Source organism: Triticum urartu, chromosome 3A (genome assembly GCF_056163025.1).
Source record: "Triticum urartu cultivar PI428250 chromosome 3A, HENAU_Tu73, whole genome shotgun sequence".
Lineage (NCBI taxonomy): Eukaryota > Viridiplantae > Streptophyta > Magnoliopsida > Poales > Poaceae > Triticum > Triticum urartu.
The window spans coordinates 447441079-447459632 of NC_141875.1; the positions used below are offsets into that span (position 1 = coordinate 447441079).

At 46.3% G+C, this 18554-nt stretch overlaps 2 protein-coding genes across 2 annotated transcripts; one reads left to right on the plus strand and one right to left on the minus strand.

Moving 5' to 3' along the window:
* Nucleotides 1-1582: 1582 nt before the first annotated feature.
* LOC125548473 (acidic endochitinase) lies at nt 1583-2816 on the plus strand. The gene has a single exon (XM_048712060.2). It carries the CDS (start codon nt 1664-1666, stop codon nt 2561-2563), a length of 900 nt encoding a protein of 299 aa, XP_048568017.1. The 5' UTR covers nt 1583-1663; the 3' UTR covers nt 2564-2816.
* A 1087-nt stretch (nt 2817-3903) lies between these two features.
* Nucleotides 3904-10986, minus strand: PKP-BETA1 (plastidic pyruvate kinase beta subunit 1). The gene is made up of 12 exons (XM_048707919.2): nt 10591-10986; nt 9340-9627; nt 8949-9114; nt 8118-8252; nt 7936-8046; nt 7763-7851; nt 7509-7571; nt 7036-7211; nt 6351-6453; nt 6111-6259; nt 5456-5564; nt 3904-4320 (listed from the first exon to the last, which is right to left on the minus strand). The coding sequence occupies exons 1-12, from the start codon at nt 10825-10827 to the stop codon at nt 4213-4215; spliced, it is 1734 nt and encodes a 577-aa protein (XP_048563876.2). The 5' UTR covers nt 10828-10986; the 3' UTR covers nt 3904-4212.
* Nucleotides 10987-18554: the final 7568 nt, after the last annotated feature.

Below are 18554 nucleotides of genomic sequence, written 5' to 3' on the forward strand. Positions count from 1 at the left end.
TTTATACCGAGCTCTTGGGGCTTGTTTGGGACCATAGAGAGCTTTATGAAGTTTGTAAACATGGTTTGGTTTTTTAGGATTTTCAAAGTCGGGAGGTTGTTTAACATAAACTTCCTCCTTAATTTCACCATTTAAAAAAGCACTTTTAATATCCATTTGATAGAGGGTGATATCATGGTGATTGGCATAAGCAAGTAAAATGCGAATTGACTCAAGTCTAACAACAGGGGCATAGGTCTCACCATAGTCCATACCTTCGACTTGAGTGTAGCCTTTAGCAATGAGACAAGCCTTGTTGCGTATGATTTTTCCATCCTCATCTTACTTGTTCCGAAACACACATTTGGTTTCGATGACATTTTGTTGATCCTTGGGCTTCTCAACCAATGTCCACACTTGATTCCTCTTGAAGTTGGGTAGTTCTTCGTGCATAGCATTCACCCAATCGGGGTCTTCGTGGGCTTCATCAACCTTCATAGGCTCAATACTAGAGATGAATGAGTAATGCTCACAAAAGTTAGCTAAACAAGATTTAGAGTGAGTGATTCTCCTAGATTTGATGTCGCCAAGAATTTGTTTGACAGGATGATACTTGTCAATTCTTACTCTAACTCGAGGTAACTTTTGCTTGGGTTGTGGTGAAGCATCTTCATCATCGTCTTCTTCTTCATTGTTGTTGGTGTCGTTGTTCGCTTGAGGAGGTGGAGAAGGAGGTCGAGGTGGATCATCTTGTTGTACTTCCTCATTTCCTTCGTCTTGGCGCGTTTCACTTGTAGATGCCTTCATGTCAACTTGTGGTTCACCTTGATGTGAAGTTGAGGCTACCACTTGAATAGACGAAGTGCTCTCCTTCACCTCTGTTGGACGGATCTTACCAATAGACAAGTCTTGAATTATTTTCGAGGGATCTTTGTCTCCTACATCAATTGGCAATTGCTCGACTTGCGAGCCATTAGATTCATCAAACTTCACGTCTACCGTCTCTTTAACTTTTCGAGTGAAGTTGTTGTAGACACGGTAGGTGTGAGAGTTCGATCCATAACCGAGTAGGAAACCGGTGAGATTTAGGAGCAAATTTTGAACGATGATACTTGTCAAAAATGTAACACTTTGAGTCAAATACTCAAAAGTATCCAATTTGAGGCTTGTTACCGGTGAGTAGCTTGTATGTCGTTTTAGCGAGGATGTTGAATCAGAAGTTCAGAACTACTTAGTAAATGCTCAAGCCTCCCGGTCTGCGTACTTGCCAGACTTCCAGAAAACAGCTCGCTGAAAATTGGATGATCCCAATATCAATATGCCCAACATTTAATGATTTTGTACAAGTATAGTCCCAACAATTAATGATTTTCTACAAGTATAGTCCCAACAATTAATGATTTTCTACAAGTACATTGAGCATGTGGAATTTGCACCAAGTAAGCGATCAAATCTTCCATTCCCCGCAAAAAAAAAAAAGCGATCAAATCTTCCAAGCCTCCGTGCCAAACTTCCTAGGTACGGTAACACTGTCCACTTTGAAAAGAGCCAACTCCAAACTTGGAACCATTCAACGATTCGTCCCTATAAATGGTACCCACAATACCTCTTCATCGCCAAGCAAATCACGTACTACAAAGTATTCGTAAAAGCTTGACCATCTGGTGCGTCGCTGTGACTAACAATGGCTTGTGAACTCAAATGGTCTCCTCTCCTCCCCATTCTCCTACTCGCCGGCATGGTTGGCATCTCCCACGCCGGCAACATCGCCGTCTACTGGGGCCAGAACGGTAACGAGGGCACGCTCGCCGACGCCTGCAACTCCGGCCTCTACGCGTACGTCATGGTCTCCTTCCTCAGCACCTTCGGCAATGGCCAGACCCCCGCCATCAACCTCGCCGGACACTGCGATCCGCTCTCCGGCAACTGCAACGTCTTCAGCTCCGACATCACGACGTGCCAGTCCAACGGCGTCAAGGTGCTCCTCTCTCTCGGCGGCGGCGCCGGCAGCTACGGCCTTTCCTCCACCGAGGACGCCCAGAGCGTCGCCACCTACCTGTGGGACAACTTCCTCGGCGGCAGCTCGTCGTCCCGCCCGCTCGGCGACGCCGTCCTGGACGGCATCGACTTCGACATCGAGACGGGCAACTCGGCGCACTACGACGAGCTGGCCACGTTCCTGTCACAGTACAGCGCGCAGGGCAGGAAGGTGTACCTGACGGCGGCGCCGCAGTGCCCGTACCCGGACGCGTCGCTGGGGCCGGCGCTGCAGACGGGGCTGTTCGACAACGTGTGGGTGCAGTTCTACAACAACCCGCCGTGCCAGTACGCGAGCGGGGACGCGAGCAACCTGCTGAGCGCGTGGAACACGTGGACGAGCAGCGTGAAGGTGTCCGGGGGCTTCTACCTCGGCGTGCCGGCCTCGACGGCCGCGGCCGGGAGCGGGTACGTGTCGCCTGGCGACCTCACGTCGGCGGTGCTCCCCGGCGTGAAGGGCGCCAGCAACTACGGTGGGATCATGGTGTGGGACCGCTACAACGACGTGCAGAACAGCTACAGCAGCCAGGTGAAGGATAGCGTCTGAGTCTTCGCGCGCGCGCGGGGGAAGTGCGACCATGCACTACACAATAAATCACATACAGGAGTATAAATAATACTTCTACTACATATTACGTACATGCCCATGAAGTGGCTAAGTTGATTTGGGGCTGGATAATAAGAGCGGGCGAGCTTGGGTCGTAGCAGAAATGATATGGATGCTTGGTGTACACTTGCAACACATGCCCTGAGATAAATAAAGTAATTTGGTATCCATCCGGGTTACTATTACACTGTTACTACATTCGAAAATAAAGGATTTCAATACAAATCTGACGTTGGATATTTTAGGGCTAAAAATCTGACGCCCTCAGGTACGTCAAATCCAGGTCGAACATATGGCAATTAATCGCTGTAGCATGGTAATTTTTCTGTTGATTTTTTACGTTACGTGGGCATTTTTACTGTAGAACATGGCAAATCCTATGCACAAAGCATGGTAATTTTATCTTTTTTGCATGGCAAATCTGGCCGTTACTTTTAGCGTTTAAAACCTTGTGGATACATATCGTGCGCACTAATCAGCGAGATGCAAAGTTAGGGTAAAAAAAACATCAACCAATATTTTGACCCAAATGATAAGTGCCACACGTGTAGCAAGAAGCAATCCGGTCCTGACATTTTTTTTAACTAAAGTTGTCATTCAAAAAGAAAAAAAATCTTTAAAAACTGAAACTTGCCATCCGAATAAGAAATTTATCATGCTTAACAACTAAAGTTATCATCCTCGCATCACTAAATTTGCCATAGAAAACATTCAGAATTGCCATGCACTTTTCAGGGGGTCCTATTTTGATGACTAATTAGAATTTTCACATCAACTAATAAGACAGTTTGACCGACTGAAATATTCGGTCACCAGTCTCACGACGACTAAGCGTAAGCGTTAAAGACTGCATGATGGACGTGCCCCAACAGTATTCGGTCGCAGGTCAAGATTTCAAGAACTGGGAGCACCAGAGCACTAATTGCAATCTCCTCGAGTCCTAATTGACGGTTTCGCTGGCTCTACGTAGGGCTGTGGTGTCGTGGTTTGCTGCGGGCCGGGCATGTCTGCCTTGGCTGCTCATCTGCAGCGTTCCCTTTTGTGTTGGCGGTGTCGATGGGGTGCCTCAAGCCGAAAATACACTATTTGTTGCTTTAATAATCATGTCATGTCAGGCTTAATTTTCATCTCGTGGGCATGCCTGTGCGGCATAGGCTATGCCTCCCTCTCCGGCAACATCCTCCTCCACGCTGAACTAGTTAACAAAGGCAAAAATTGATAACGGCCTCTCAGTCTTGTGCCAGTTCTCGAATTCAAGGCAAACACATTTTGCAACAAAGTTCCTGTCGAACAAATCTATTAATACATAAATTGTTTTACAAAATAAAGAACCCTACAGCACTCCCAAGCTACAGCTAAAAACAGATGGAGGAAATGATTGGTCTGAATCATTTTACACACAGGAGTAGTAAACAGCAAGAGAATAGAATCACAACACTCTCTCAAACAACAAATCTACGTAGTACACATGCTATCAAGCTCATGGCTCAAGGCCAGTAATGCCGGCATGGCATCATAACCGGACCTTTGTGTTTGCCTCAATCACAGCAAATACCTCGGTTACTGGTCGTGCAAATGGGCATTCCTCATCAAACCTTCCTAACCTGAATATTGTGGGTGGACTGCGACCTCCAGATGGGTTGTCTGCCACTCTGAACGAGTGCAACCTCCTCACCGTCCTTCACCATACCATGCTTCTGTGAAATGTAGCATATCATGTTAGACGACATATTCTCATGTTATAATAAAAAGAAATGGCACCAAAACGTATGTGGAAATGGAATAGTGTGAACATGCATGTTGCCGCGAAAATCATGTAACTTCTCCAGCTAATTTCCCCGCCCTTCTAATTAAGCACACAGATCAAGGTCACATGCGCTTACTTGTTTAGTTTTACTATTTCTTAAAGAAGCTTCAGGACGATTCTAGATTTAATATGCTGCCGAGTACCACGTATTTCCCTATTTCCTATATGCATTTATGTCCGTTTGATTTGAAATCAGACGGTGCAGAGAGAAAAAAGATGAATGTTATGCACCCGGCTTTCAGTATAGATCAAAGTTGGGAACGTAATGGCTTTACCATGATACTCCCTCTGTCCCAAAATAAGTGTCTCAACTTTGTTCGAACTTTAGTACAAAGTTGTGCTAAGCTTGAGACATTTATTTTGGGACGGAGGGAATATATGTTTGGGAGCAACGAATGCAGTTAGTAGCTGCAGTTTGCGGGCCAAACTATGTGAACACGCTAAATTTTTGCACATTTCATAACTGAAGAACAATATTTTAGTGGACAGTGCGATATCACATGTATTAGCCCCAGAAACTTGCCAAAAGAAGAATGCATCATCATCATTTGTGACCACAATCGAGTGAATTGTCCATCCCTGTAAAAGGCCCATTTTGTCTTCCATAAGGTCAATATATTTCCTAGTCTGTTAATTGTTATGGTTCTACACCTATTTTGCGCAGAAAGTAGTTCCAATTCCACGATCATATATTTAGCATCAACTTGTTTATAGAGCACCGATTTAGTTAGCGTTTGGTAGATCATGCCTCAGGAATGTGTTCTACAACTTTTTGCGGGGCATTTCAGGTTTGCGAATATCATGAGCACCCGATGAGTAGGAACATCTGATACATCCTCTATACCCACGCTCCAAAAAGCCTTCCAAGTTTCGAAGGCAATATAGCCTAACTAATTTCAACACTTAGTGCAGGCTCTTTTAGGGTATTTTAACGGTTTCATCATGTACTGCAATCACAATGGTAGATACGTAAGCTAATGCCAGCAAAAAAAATACTAGAAGGGATGGGGTATATCAGTGATTACCAGCAAGTAAGATAAAGCATCAGCAAATGTCTTCTCAGCACAATCAGAAAATTCCATGTGAACTGGACATACACCTTGGTACAAAGCCAGTCGTTGTCTAACTATCTCCCTATAAACAGTAACCAACATCAATAACACTAAGAAATACTTTTAAAAAGAAAATATGAACAAAGGGGCAACAATATTATGCTTCCAGAAATAATAGATCCAATCTTCAGATCAGTTCTCCCACAACAGTAGGATAAAAAGCATGTACCGCCACAACATTATCTAAATTCAGTTTCATTAGTGATAACCTCTTCTCCTAGGATATACTAGTTTCAATAATCAAATAACTTGCATGAGGCAAATAGTTCCTAGGAATGACTTCATGCACATGTTAGGGATACGGTGTTCACCAAGTAGAAAAGCACAGCTGGTTTTCAGCCCACGTATGTTGGTGAATAAGCAGCTAAGCGCATCATTTGCTATTGCTTGTCAAGGTTATCATTATGACTGGATGACAAGGCAAGAAAATGTATTGGTAATTAATGTATTGCACATGATTAACATTGAATATCTTAGCAGCATCGGTGATTTTGTTTCTTAACATGTTAAGATAGGAATTTCATTTTATTGATGACATAACATTGGAGCAAAAGCAGAGAAATCTTACTGATCTGTGAAGGCAAATATGGTGCCAGATGGCCGGTAATGGCTAAGTAGGATAGACATAAATCCCGTCCTTGTGAAAACCACAATTGATGTACCAAGTGTATTGGACATCATTGTTGAATGGTAGGCAAACATTTCGCTCATGTGGTTCTACAGGGAAGAAAGTAAATAGGAAAGATAGAAACTGGGTTAAAGTGAAGAAAAAGACATGCAGTGTCAGTTGGGATATTGCAGTTCAGACCTTGAACACCTGACCAAGGTTAGACGGTGTTTCCCCGCCAATAATAGTTGCTTCAGTTCTTAGTGCAACAGTATGCATGACCTTGACAGCTTTCAAGGGAAATCTGTCCGGCATCAAGTGGTAAAGCTTAGTCATGTATCCATCTTAAATGCACGTCATAAATAGCAAGCATCTTTTAAACAAACCAAAAGGGCAACAAAAAGAGTGCAACTAAACATCAACATGCCCACTCCTTTATTCATGATCTATTACAACAAAATCGAGCAATCCATGATCCATGTGGCAGTTCAGTAAGTCTAACACAACAAAAACGTTCGAAATGAGCTAACTTAGATGGAAACCAAAACAACATGATACCACAAATTCAGAGCAGACATATTGAAAGTAGAGTTAGATATCATAGTTTACTCAGGATAAATAATAGGACAAGAGCAAAATCACCAACAATTACAAATAACAGCTTATAGCTGATGAACACACATTAGTAGTCCTAACAATTTCTGGAACATTTAAAGAATACAATCACAAAAATAACATCCTATAGTACTGCAGAAATATTACTTAGTAATAAAATCAGCTGGCTTTTGTTAGTTAAATTATTAACAATAGACTGTGGGTGCACATATAGTTTGCTGGGAATATATAAACAATATTTTGTTATGCATAAGAAAACAAAAACACATACTTTCCATGTGCAGTTTCCCCAGAAAGCATAACTGCATCAGCACCTTCCCGAACAGCTATAGCAATGTCTGAAACTTCTGCACGGGTTGGAGTTGGATGAACGATCATGCTTTCCAGCATATTAGTGGCGACAATGACAGCTTTTCCCATGCTTCTGCACATTCTAATAATTTCTTCCTGCATCGGGACATGAAATTCTAAGCATATCATGTATATCCTATATCGAATCAACTAATGGAAGCACAGAAAGTTCAGTGCCAGGTTTCAAATTGGATAGCTACCTAGATGTATATACAAACAAGTGCAAAGCGGCCCTCAGTTAACAATTATTTCCTTCCAAGCGTAAATTGTGTAGTTGATATTGTACAGAGCACAACCAAGTTTGTAGCTTTTCGCTTAAACAAATAACTAAGCAGGGAAGTGGGCATTTAGTGCAATGGACTTGTTGACAGTGCGCAATAAACTAGATCATACCTGCAGCAATGGTACCTCCTCGATAGGAAGTTCAGCCCCCAAATCACCCCTGGCAACCATAGCCTACAGAACTCGACAATTTATACATCAGTACTTCAAAACTAAAATCAACAATGACACACTCTGTAGAAAAAGATTAAATAGAGAAGAAGCCCTTTTCATGATGCCCATACAACTTAAGATCTTTCATGGTTAAGATATATTTTATAGTGCATCTTGCTAAACTCAAGAAACAATGAATATCAACCTCTTACCCCATCAGATGCTGTAATGATTGAATGTAAGTTTGGAATAGAATCTGCACTTTCAATTTTCACAATTACGTGTATATCCGCATTCGAGCCTGAGTCAAAATAAAAAGGAAACATGGTCAAGACATACTCAAAACGACGCCCATGCTGTTTATAAAGTCCGGAATAATTATTACTTCTGAGATAATCCTTCAATTCATGCACAACTTGAGCATCTTTGACGAAAGAAACAGCATAGTAGTCAACCTGATTTTCCACCCCAAACTTAATATCATCCCAGTCCTTATCTGAAAGTTTGGAAAGTGTGCATGAGACAAGAGCATATTTATTATTCAATGAAACATATGATGACTATTACCGGTGATTGATGGCAAGGTTGCGCTCTTGCCACGGACATTCAGGTGACGCCTGGATTTTAATTCACCTCCATCAATAACTTCACATTTTACAGAATCTTCGGTTTTTGATTTGACCAGAAATGACATCATTCCTCCTAAATAACCAATAGAATGATCATTAAACACAACATAAATCACTTTAATGTCAAAGTTACGTAATCAAAAAATATAATCATCCTTACAAGCATAAAAAAATACAGAGAACAAAGGTAGAAGGATGTTAGATGGGTATCTGATGTTCTAATTCAATTGTTAATCAGTTGTGCACACTAAGCAAGACCACCTGCAAATAAAAGTGCTGGTAAACTCCATCTCAGAAAGCTGACTCAAGTACAAAAAGACAAAGACAGATGTAGGTGTTAATGCTCTCAAAACTGCAGGGCAATGTTGGAAACACTGTGTCTCCGCATGCATAAACGATTGATGCATCATGACTCCATGCTAGTAGGCAGTAGTTAGCCACACAATGTGTTCCAGGAAAGCAATAAAATTAAGTGTCAGCAGAGAAAACATAGAATATCATTATGATGGACAAAACCAGAAGATTTTAAACAACATGTGACAGCTTAGCTTAGCCATGTTAACAAAGACCAGCTCTTCATGAGCCTATCCAATTCACTATATACAGTTATGTGCCGCAATACAAATTTATTCAATCACTAGCTAAAAGTAAGTGTTAGACTATTTCAGATAAACTGATTTGCTGCATCCGCACATTCTGTAAACAATCATGTGTCACCAATAAAGATCAAATAATCAAATACCAGAACAGGAATAGAACGTGCACATACCATCCACAAGGAGCATGTCACCGGCTTCTACATCATTAACAAAGTCATCATAGTTAACACTAACACATGTCTCAGTCCCAACCCCCCTCTTAATTGTGAAGGTGAATTCCTGGCCAGTTTCCAAGAATATAGGCTGAGGCAAATCTCCACTCCTAACTTCTGGGCCCTGAAGATGTAAAATCTAGCTTCAATCATAGAAATCAAGGTACAATATGATGAAAGAAGCGCAGCATCAAAAGGTTTAACTACAGTATTTATTAACAGAGCAAATCATGCGCTAGCATGGGCATGACAGACTTATAAAGACTAGCACAAATAGAGCATCTTCTGAGGACGAGATTGCTCATCCATCAGAGTGTATCTATAAGCTCTGAAAAAAAGGAATACAAACCTTGGTGTCAACCATAAGCGCAATCACATTGTCCTTCGTTTGAGCATTATACTCCTTCACCAAGTCAATAACTTTCTGGTGTGATGCATGGTCTCCATGTGACATATTAAGCCGAGCCACATTCATGCCAGCCTCGGCAAGGTTCCAGATCATCTCTCTCGTGTTAGTTGAGGGACCAATTGTGCACACAATCTTTGTCTTGCGCCTAACATTTGGTTTAGACCACACACCATTGGCTGCTGTTGCTAGTTGCTGGACAGCCTTAAGATGCTGGAAATTTTCTTCTTCCTGTCAAGAAGTATTATTGACAGTAAGTTTCAGTTCATAAGGTTGCTTCCAAAATAGAAATACACCTTACTATTATGAATAACTGCAGCACGCGAGCCCGAAAATATGTCATGTTAAATAACTTCCTATCATAGAGAAAATTAGAAAACAACAATATATGTCACGTTCATCATAAGCGTTCATAGCTTACTGTATAAGTGGCTTAGAGAAGACTCACAATTGTGATTTAACAGAAGTGATCAGAAGGTAGCACATCCATATTTAAAATAGTTCATCCATTTTGAGCTATTCTCAGTAAGACTAAGGGGTTCTGTCCGTTTCAGTGGCAGGAAATAAGCTAAGCAATACAGATTCTGCTGAGAATTATTCCCGCAAACGATTTTTAAAAGGGGCTGTTACAAAGTATACCAATTATTTATACTTTTCGGATGCATTCCTTAATTATATTCAATGATTCCAATGTCAATTATGCACACAGTAACATAATTAATAGCTATCCTCTCAGTTCAAACTTTGAGCCAGATAATTAATAGCTATCCTCTCAGTTCAAACTTAAGCCACATAATTAATAGCTATCCTCTCAGTTAAAACTTAAGCCAGATGAAAAATAGCCTGTTAATCAGAAATATACGCTTTACAACAGTCAAAAGGACGGACAGAATTTGGTGTACCAGACAAGCAGCTCTTATGGATGCATATATAAACATAAAAGAGCACAAACAGACGCCAAAATTCAAGCAACAACGCATGGAGGAGAATTTTGAGAAAATGACATCACCAACAGTCCAGGAGTCTAAATTCCACCGTCACGCGCACGAAAATGATGCCCCCGGACGTGACAAATCCGATTTCACCGTCACGGAAAGCCAATTTCATGCCCCGAAAGTAACCGGAGACCACAAAAACCGCGGTTCCCGAGCTAGCGAGCAGCTGAGGTAGCAGTCAGGTACGAGGAAGCGCTACCTTGACGACCGCGTCGTCGTCGGGCGACACCGGCAGCACCTCGGCGTCGGCGCTAATCACCGAGGCGACCGGGTGCTCACGTCGACCCCTGGAGGCCACGCTCCCGCTCCATCTCTCCCTCAAGTCGCGCGGGCCGAAGGGCAGCCTCGCCACGGGCCGGAGCGAGTCGGCCCCAGATGCGCCGCCAAGCGGCCTGGCCGCTCCCGCCGCGCCCGCTGCCGCCACCACCTGCGCCATCTGGATTCAGAGTTGGAGATGAGGTAGTGAGGCGTGCGAGTCGTGTGCCTGTGCCGTGAGCAGTGCAGATGGCAGACGGGTTTGGGTTTAAGCTGATGCGCCTCTGCTTCGTTTGTATCGAAAGGGGAACGAGGTGGGCGTGGGCCTATTGGTGTGACCGCGGGTGAGCTGGCTTTGCATTTCGCGTCGCCACGCTAGTACGCCGCGCTCGCTCGCCCCGCCCAGCCCGGCTCACTCGCGCCTTGCCTTGGAGCCTCCGTTGTGAGCTTGTCTAGTTGGCGGGGATAGAACCTTGGAAGATGCAGGCGAGTTCGTCGCATCCAGTATGGCGTGACTTTGCAAGTATTGAACCAGCATCTTCAATAGATCCTAGTAGAACTTACTCCCTCAGTTCGTAAATATAATTAAGATGTTCTGATATTTTTCTAAATCGAGTGTATATAGACTTGTTCATTCCAGTCCCTATGTAGTTTATATTAAAATATTCAAAACATCTTCTATTTATGAACCGAAGGAGTACTTGTCATGTCGATTATTCTTTCTAAAAAAAACGTGTCACACCGATGAGGTATTGGGGTATATAGCCAAGTGAAAGACAGACCACCATACATAAAAGTATCTCCAATCGTTCGGGGCCCTAGAGAGTTCAAATATCGCCGCTTGGAGGTCAACCGGCGGTAATTTCGACGTGGGGGGCTCGGGTTTCCAGCCGACTCCCCGAGTTCACCCCCCAGCCGCCGATTCGACTCAATTTCAGCACAAATTCGGCCTAAATTCAGCGTGCTTCGCCGCAAATTCAACATAAACTAATTTTTATCACATAGTTCATCGCAGAAATCAATACAAATCAAATAGTTCAACGAAGCAAACTCATAATTCAAACACAAATTAAAACTCATAGTTCATCACATGTCGAACTAGGCGTTGCCCTTGAGCCTCCATAGGTGCTCCATCAGATCGTGTTGTAGTTCTTGATGCACCTGTGGGTCTCGGATCTCCTGACGCATATTAAGGAAGGCAGCCCATGATGCTGGTAGCTGGTGATCAACTTGGGCAGAGGACCCTGCATGTAATATGGTTCAGTGTAGAACACTGGCTCTTCCTGCTCGCTCTCCAATGATCATGTTGTGCAAGATGACACGACAAGTCATGACTTCCCACATTTGATCTTTCGACCAGGTCAGAGCGGGGTACCGGACAACAACAAATCGAGATTGGAGCACACCAAATACTCGCTCGACATCCTTCCTGCAAGCCTCCTAGCACTTGGCAAAGTAGGAATTCTTACCTCCTGGCACAGGATTTGAGATACTCTTCACAAATGTGGACCATCTAGGATAGATGCCATCTAGTATCCCTTGTTGTACTGACGCCCATTGACCTTGAAGTTCACCAGAGGAGCATAACATTCAACAAGCTTGGCAAAGACATTCGAGCACTGCAGTATGTTGATGTCATTGTGAGTTCCTGGCATACCAGAGTGCCAAATCCAGAGGTCATGTGCAGCCACTACCTCAAGTACCACACTGCAAGCTCCTCTGGCGTCTTTGTACATCCCCTGCCAAGCAAATGGACAGTTTTCCATGCCCAATGCATGCAGTCGATGCTTCCAAGTATCCCAGGAATTCCTCTTGTTGCATTCTGTGCTAGGATCCGGACAGTGTCTTCAGCATTGGGTGATCGCAAGTATTGTGGTCCAAACACTGCCACCACTGCCCTGCAAAACTTGTACAAACACTCAATGGTGGTGACTCGGCCATGCGTCCATAGTCTTCCAGTATATCACCGGGAGCTCTGTATGCAAGCATCCTCATAGCTGTCATGCACTTATAGAGTGAGGTGAATCCAAGTGTGTCGGTGCAATCCTTCTTGCACTTGAAGTATCTGTCGAACTCCTGGATGGAATTCACAATCCTGAGGAAGAACTTTCGTCTCATGCGATAGCGACGCCGAAATACTTTCTCGTTGTGCAGTGGAGCGTTGGCGAAGTAGTCGGCGTAGAGAAGGCAATAGCCCTCCCGTCGATGCCTCTGCTTGCTCTTACGGCGGACCACCGCCGTGCCATCTTGTCGCGGCTTTGCATTGCTCGTGAACAGGCCAGCCAGAGCGGCGAGGATCATGAGGTGATCTTCATCGTGGGTGTCGGCCTCGGCTTCCTCCTCCAGCAGCGCCGCGAACACTCTCGTCGTCGTCGGAATCCGTCGTTGATCAGGCAAACAGCCGAACACCTGGCGGGCATGGTTGGTGCGTAGCCGCCGGTACCCCCCGCCTACATGGCCGGAGCACTGGAAAGCTCACCCAGGAGCGGGATGGAGGCTGCCGCGGTGAAACCTCCTCTTTTCGGTGGGGAAATGGCCTTTCTAGTGGCAGACCAGCGGATGTGGGCAGGTGGGCGGCGTCGGATCGGCACGGCCGTGAAAGGGCAAGTGTCGTCCTACATTGCGCGAGGCGAATCTGGGCTGGAAAAGTCATTTTTTGCCTGATAGTGGTGGCCCACACACCACTTTTCCTTCGTCGGAGCCCCCAAGCACCCCAGTGCGTTGGGTTCGGCCTGGGATCGCCGAGCCAAAAAATGGGCCAAACCAGCGCAATTCGGCATCGTGGAGGGTGACTAGGGTTTTTTTGGTGCCGACGGAAAAAATCACGTCCTGGGGGAGCTGTTGGGGGCGTGAGTGGCACTACAAAAAAGACACATCCGTGACATTTTGGGTCGAACAAATTTTTTCCTGTCATGCTTATGGCACTTCTATGATGATAATTGTGAAAAAAATCCGGTATCATCATAGATGTGATGGGCTCCTACTTCTATGACAAATCATGACAGAAAATGGGCTTGTCGTCCTGGGCGGGCCGGAGACGCAGCTGCATGACATTCTTTGGGCCGTCCATGACAAAAAAAACGTGCTAGAAGCGAGGGCGAGCAAAATATCGGGGAGTTCGAGGTTACGGTGGGTGGTCGGGGGCCGAGCGATGCGCGTTTCTCTCATACACTTACGCGCGTGGGTGTGAGGCGTTGGGCTCTAACTGAACCCGAGCGAGGCGTTCGCCCACTGAACCCGAGCGAGGCGTTCGCCCACTGAACCCGACCTGCATCACCTTGACCAGGTTGAGGTCTCTTTCTAAGAGATCCCTAATACGGCCCTGCAACAAGGGCACGTCTTTGGATAACCCCCAATCTAATCCTTTGTTGACCCATGACGCTAGTCATGGTTGGGGACCCGAGCGAAAGGCAGGAGGCGCCACCCACTTGGCGCTCCTAGGAGCGGTAATATAGAACCACTCTCGTTGCCACAAGCCGAGCTCCTCTTGAAAGGAGCCCTCGGGCCATGGAGCATCAGCACTCTTACTTATGACAGCGCCTCCGCACTCTGCGTGCCGTCCCTCGATCGTCTTCGGCTCCACTCCAAAAGTCTTGAGCCATAATCCGAAGTGAGGAGTAACACGAAGGAACGCTTCGCACACAACGATGAATGAGGAAATATGGAGGATGGACTCCGGAGCTAAGTCATGAAATTCCAGCCCATAATAGAACATCAGCCCCCTCACGAAGGGATCCATCGGGAAGCCTAACCCCTGAAGGAAGTGAGACATGAACACCACGCTCTCACCGGGCTAGGGACTGGGAATAGCCTGCCTTTGAGCAGGCAACCTATGCGAAATTTCGGCAGTCAAGAACTTAGCCTCTCTCAACTTTAGCACGTCCTCCTCCGTGACGGAGGAGGGCATCCATCGGCCTTGAAGGTCGGAACCGGACATTGTCGAAGGTCCGAAGCGCCTGGAATCTGGAGCCTAGGGTGTTGGAACTCGAGGCGACGGGCGAACTTGTTTTGAGATTGGAGAAAAGGAGTAAGACCTTGGTCTCTTTATAAGAGGTTGAATACCAGGAGCCCTCCCCGTAACCGTTTGGGACTCGCCTTTAATCGAGAAGACATGCTAACGGGCACGATTGGGTTACCCACGTCCGTATTGATGAGAATCCCGTAAGTAAAGGGGACACGATCTCTGCTTTGACAAGACGTGCCAAGGAAACCGCCTCGCAAAACACGCTGAGGTGGAGAAGTGGAAACGATTCAAATAAAGGCTTGGCCGTAGTGTGATGTCACGCTGTGGAATACGTCAACAGATTAGATTTGTGTTAATATTATTCTCTCTATGGCAATACGTGGAAACTTATTTTGCAGAGCCGGACACTACTCTTGGTGCTTACAAACTTTTATGAAGAATTTGGAGGAGGAACCCGCCTTGCAATGCCGAAGACAATCTGCGCGCCGGACTCGTCGTCATTGAAGCCTGGTTCAGGGGCTACTGAGGGAGTCCTGGATTAGGGGGTGTTCGGGTAGCCGGACTATACCTTCAGCCGGACTCCAGGACTATGAGGATACAAGATTGAAGACTTCGTCCCGTGTCCGGATGGGACTTTCCTTGGCGTGGAAGGCAAGCTTGGCGATGCGGATATTCAAGATCTCCTACCATTGTAACCGACTTTGTGTAACCCTAACCCTCTCCGGTGTCTATATAAACCGGATGGTTTTAGTCCTTAGGACAACTTCATCATACGACAATCATACCATAGGCTAGCTTCTAGGGTTTAGCCTCCTTGATCTCGTGGTAGATCTACTCTTGTACTACCCATATCATCAATATTAATCAAGCAGGACGTAGGGTTTTACCTCCATCAAGAGGGCCCGAACCTGGGTAAAACATCGTGTTCCTTGCCTCCTATTACCATCCGCCTAGACGCACAGTTCGGGACCCCCTACCCGAGATCCGCCGGTTTTGACACCGACAAGGACCCCGTGGAGGGCTGGATGAACAGGACGACCCCGTGGAGGGCTGGTTGAACAATAGCCGGTGGAGGGCTGGATGAACAGTAGCCCGTGGAGGGGTGGTTAAACAGGACCCCGTGGAGAGGGTTGGTTGAACAGTAGCCGGTGGGGAAGCGGTGGAGGCTGGATGAACAGGAGCCCGTGGATGAACAGTCATAGGTGGAGGCTAGAGGAGGTCGGCGGTGGATGAACAGTAGCCCATGGAGACTGGAGGAGGTCGACGGTGGAGATGAACAGTATCCCGTGGAGTCCCGTTTTGCGGTACGCCACACCCCTCCTGATGAACAGGACCCCCGTTTCAACCATAGCGCTCCAACACAAGTCTGTTTCCTTCGTTTTGCGGTACGCCACACCCCTCCCGATCAACAGGAACCCGTTTCGACTGTAGGAGGTCCAAGAGAAGTCTGTTTTCTCTGTTTTGCAGTATGCCAGACCCCTCCCGATGAACAGGATCCCGTTTCGACCGTGGCCGGTCGAAGACAAGGTTGTTTCCTCCGTTCTACGGTACGCCATGCCTCATTTCAATCGGTTGTTCCATCCAAGCCGGTTGGCTCCCGATGAACACGGCGCATTTCGTTGCCTCCTGATGAACATGACGACGCAGTTTCTTCATTCCGACCCAGCCGGTTGGCTGCCGATGAACACGACGCCATCACTGCCTCTCCATGTACACGAGTGAGGGAGACCTGGATTCGGGGGTCCTCAGGTGTCTAGCCTATTCAAGCATAGGTCGGGCTGATGGGCCGTGAAGATAGAATGAAAGATTGTTCCCCGTGTTCAGATAGGACTCCTGGATGTGTGGAGGGCAAGATTGGAGACCGGATGTATTGTTTCCTTCTCGTGTTTACCACCTCTGTACCCCTCTGGTGTATATATAAACCAGAGGGTTTTAGTCCATATGCATCATCAGAATTCATATAGGCTAGACATCTAGGGTTTAGTCGTTACTATCTAGGGTTTAGCCGTTACTCTCTCGAGGTAGATCGACTCTTGTAACCCCTATACTCATCAAATACAATCAAGCGGGATGTAGGGTTTTACCTCCATTAAGAGGGTCCGAACCTGGGTAAACATCGTGTTCCCTATGTCCCTTGTTACCTTCGATCCTCAGACGCACAGTTCAGGACCCCCTACCCGAGATCGGCCGGTTTTGACACCGACATTGGTGATTTCATTGAGTTCATTCATGTTGTCGACAGAAGGATCGATGGCTCATCTCGTCATTAACGATAATATTACTTCTGGAGGGGCCCTAACTCTAGGACAGGTCCTCCAGCTCGACGGTTTTACCATAGGCACTCGCTCGGCCATCAAGCCAATGGCGGCCCCCGCAATCGCCAAACATCATCTCCATATCAGCCTCGAACACTCCGAAAAGATGGACCCGTCAGATGTCTCGTCCTTGAATGAGCTACTCGATCGCATCGCCGCCCTGGGGGTCGCCACAGACTATGATCAAATTGTTGGGTTTCGTAGTAATTTCAAAAAATTTCCTACGCACACGCAAGATCATGTGATGCATAGCAACGAGAGGGGAGAGTGTTGTCTACGTACCCACGCAGACCAACTGCGGAAGCGTTGACACAACGTAGAGGAAGTAGTCGTACGTCTTCACGATCCAACCGATCAAGCACCGAAACTACGGCACCTCCGAGTTCGAGCACACGTTCAGCTCGATGACGATCCCCGGACTCCGATCCAGCAAAGTGTCGGGGAAGAGTTCCGTCAGCACGACGGCGTGGTGACGATCTTGATGTACTACAGCAGCAGGGCTTCGCCTAAACTCCGCTACAGTATTATCGAGGACTATGGTGGCTGGGGGCACCGCACACGGCTAAGGAATAGATCACGTGGATCAACTTGTGTGTTTCTGGGGTGCCTCTGCCTCAGTATATAAAGGAGCCAAGGGGGAGGGGGCCGCCGGCCAGGAGGAGGGCGCAAGAGGAGTCCTACTCCTCCCGGGAGTAGGACTCCCCCCCCAATCCTAGTTGGACTAGGATTCCCCGAGGGGGAAAGAGAGAGAGGGGGGGCCGGCCACCTCTCCTAGTCCTAATAGGACTAGGGGATGGGGGAGGCGCGCGGCCAACTTGGGCTGCCCCTTTCTCCTTTCCACTAAAGCCCATTAAGGCCCATATGGCTCCCGGGGGTTTCCGGTAACCTCCCGATACTCCGGTAAAATCCCGATTTCACCCGGAACACTTCCGATGTCCAAATATAGGCTTCCAATATATCAATCTTTATGTCTCGACCATTTCGAGACTCCTCGTCATGTCCGTGATCACATCCGGGGCTCTGAACAACCTTCGGTACATCAGAATGCATAAACTCGTAATATAACTGTCATCGTAACCTTAAGTGTGCGGACCCTACGGGTTTGAGAACAATGTAGACATGACCGAGACATGTCTCCGGTCAATAACCAATAGCGGGACCTGGATGCCCATATTGGCTCCTACATATTCTACGAAGATCTTTATCGGTCAGACCGCATAACAACATACATTGTTCCCTTTGTCATCGGTATGTTACTTGCCCGAGATTCGATCGTCGGTATTCCAATACCTAGTTCAATCTCGTTACCGGCAAGTCTCTTTACTCGTTCTGTAATACATCATCCCGCAACTAACTCATTTAGTTGCAATGCTTGCAAGGCTTAAGTGATGTGCATTACCGAGAGGGCCCAGAGATACCTCTCCGACAATCGGAGTGACAAAACCTAATCTCGAAATACGCCAACCCAACATGTACCTTTGGAGACACGTGTAGTACTCCTTTATAATCACCCAGTTACGTTGTGACGTTTGGTAGTACCCAAAGTGTTCCTCCGGTAAACGGGAGTTGCATAATCTCATAGTTATAGGAACATGTATAAGTCATGAAGAAAGCAATAGCAACATACTA

Bases quoted from the DNA above. Each gene is read 5' to 3' on its own strand.
- LOC125548473 (XM_048712060.2), top strand. From the start codon at position 1,664: ATGGCTTGTGAACTCAAATGGTCTCCTCTCCTCCCCATTCTCCTACTC.
- PKP-BETA1 (XM_048707919.2), bottom strand. From the start codon at position 10,827: ATGGCGCAGGTGGTGGCGGCAGCGGGCGCGGCGGGAGCGGCCAGGCCG. The intron at 8,047-8,117 runs GTAATAGTCATC...CCAAACTTTCAG, and splicing joins AACCTTGCCATCAATCACCG to ATAAGGACTGGGATGATATT. The intron at 7,852-7,935 runs GTAATAATTATT...ATTTTGACTCAG, and splicing joins ATTGAAGGATTATCTCAGAA to GCTCGAATGCGGATATACAC.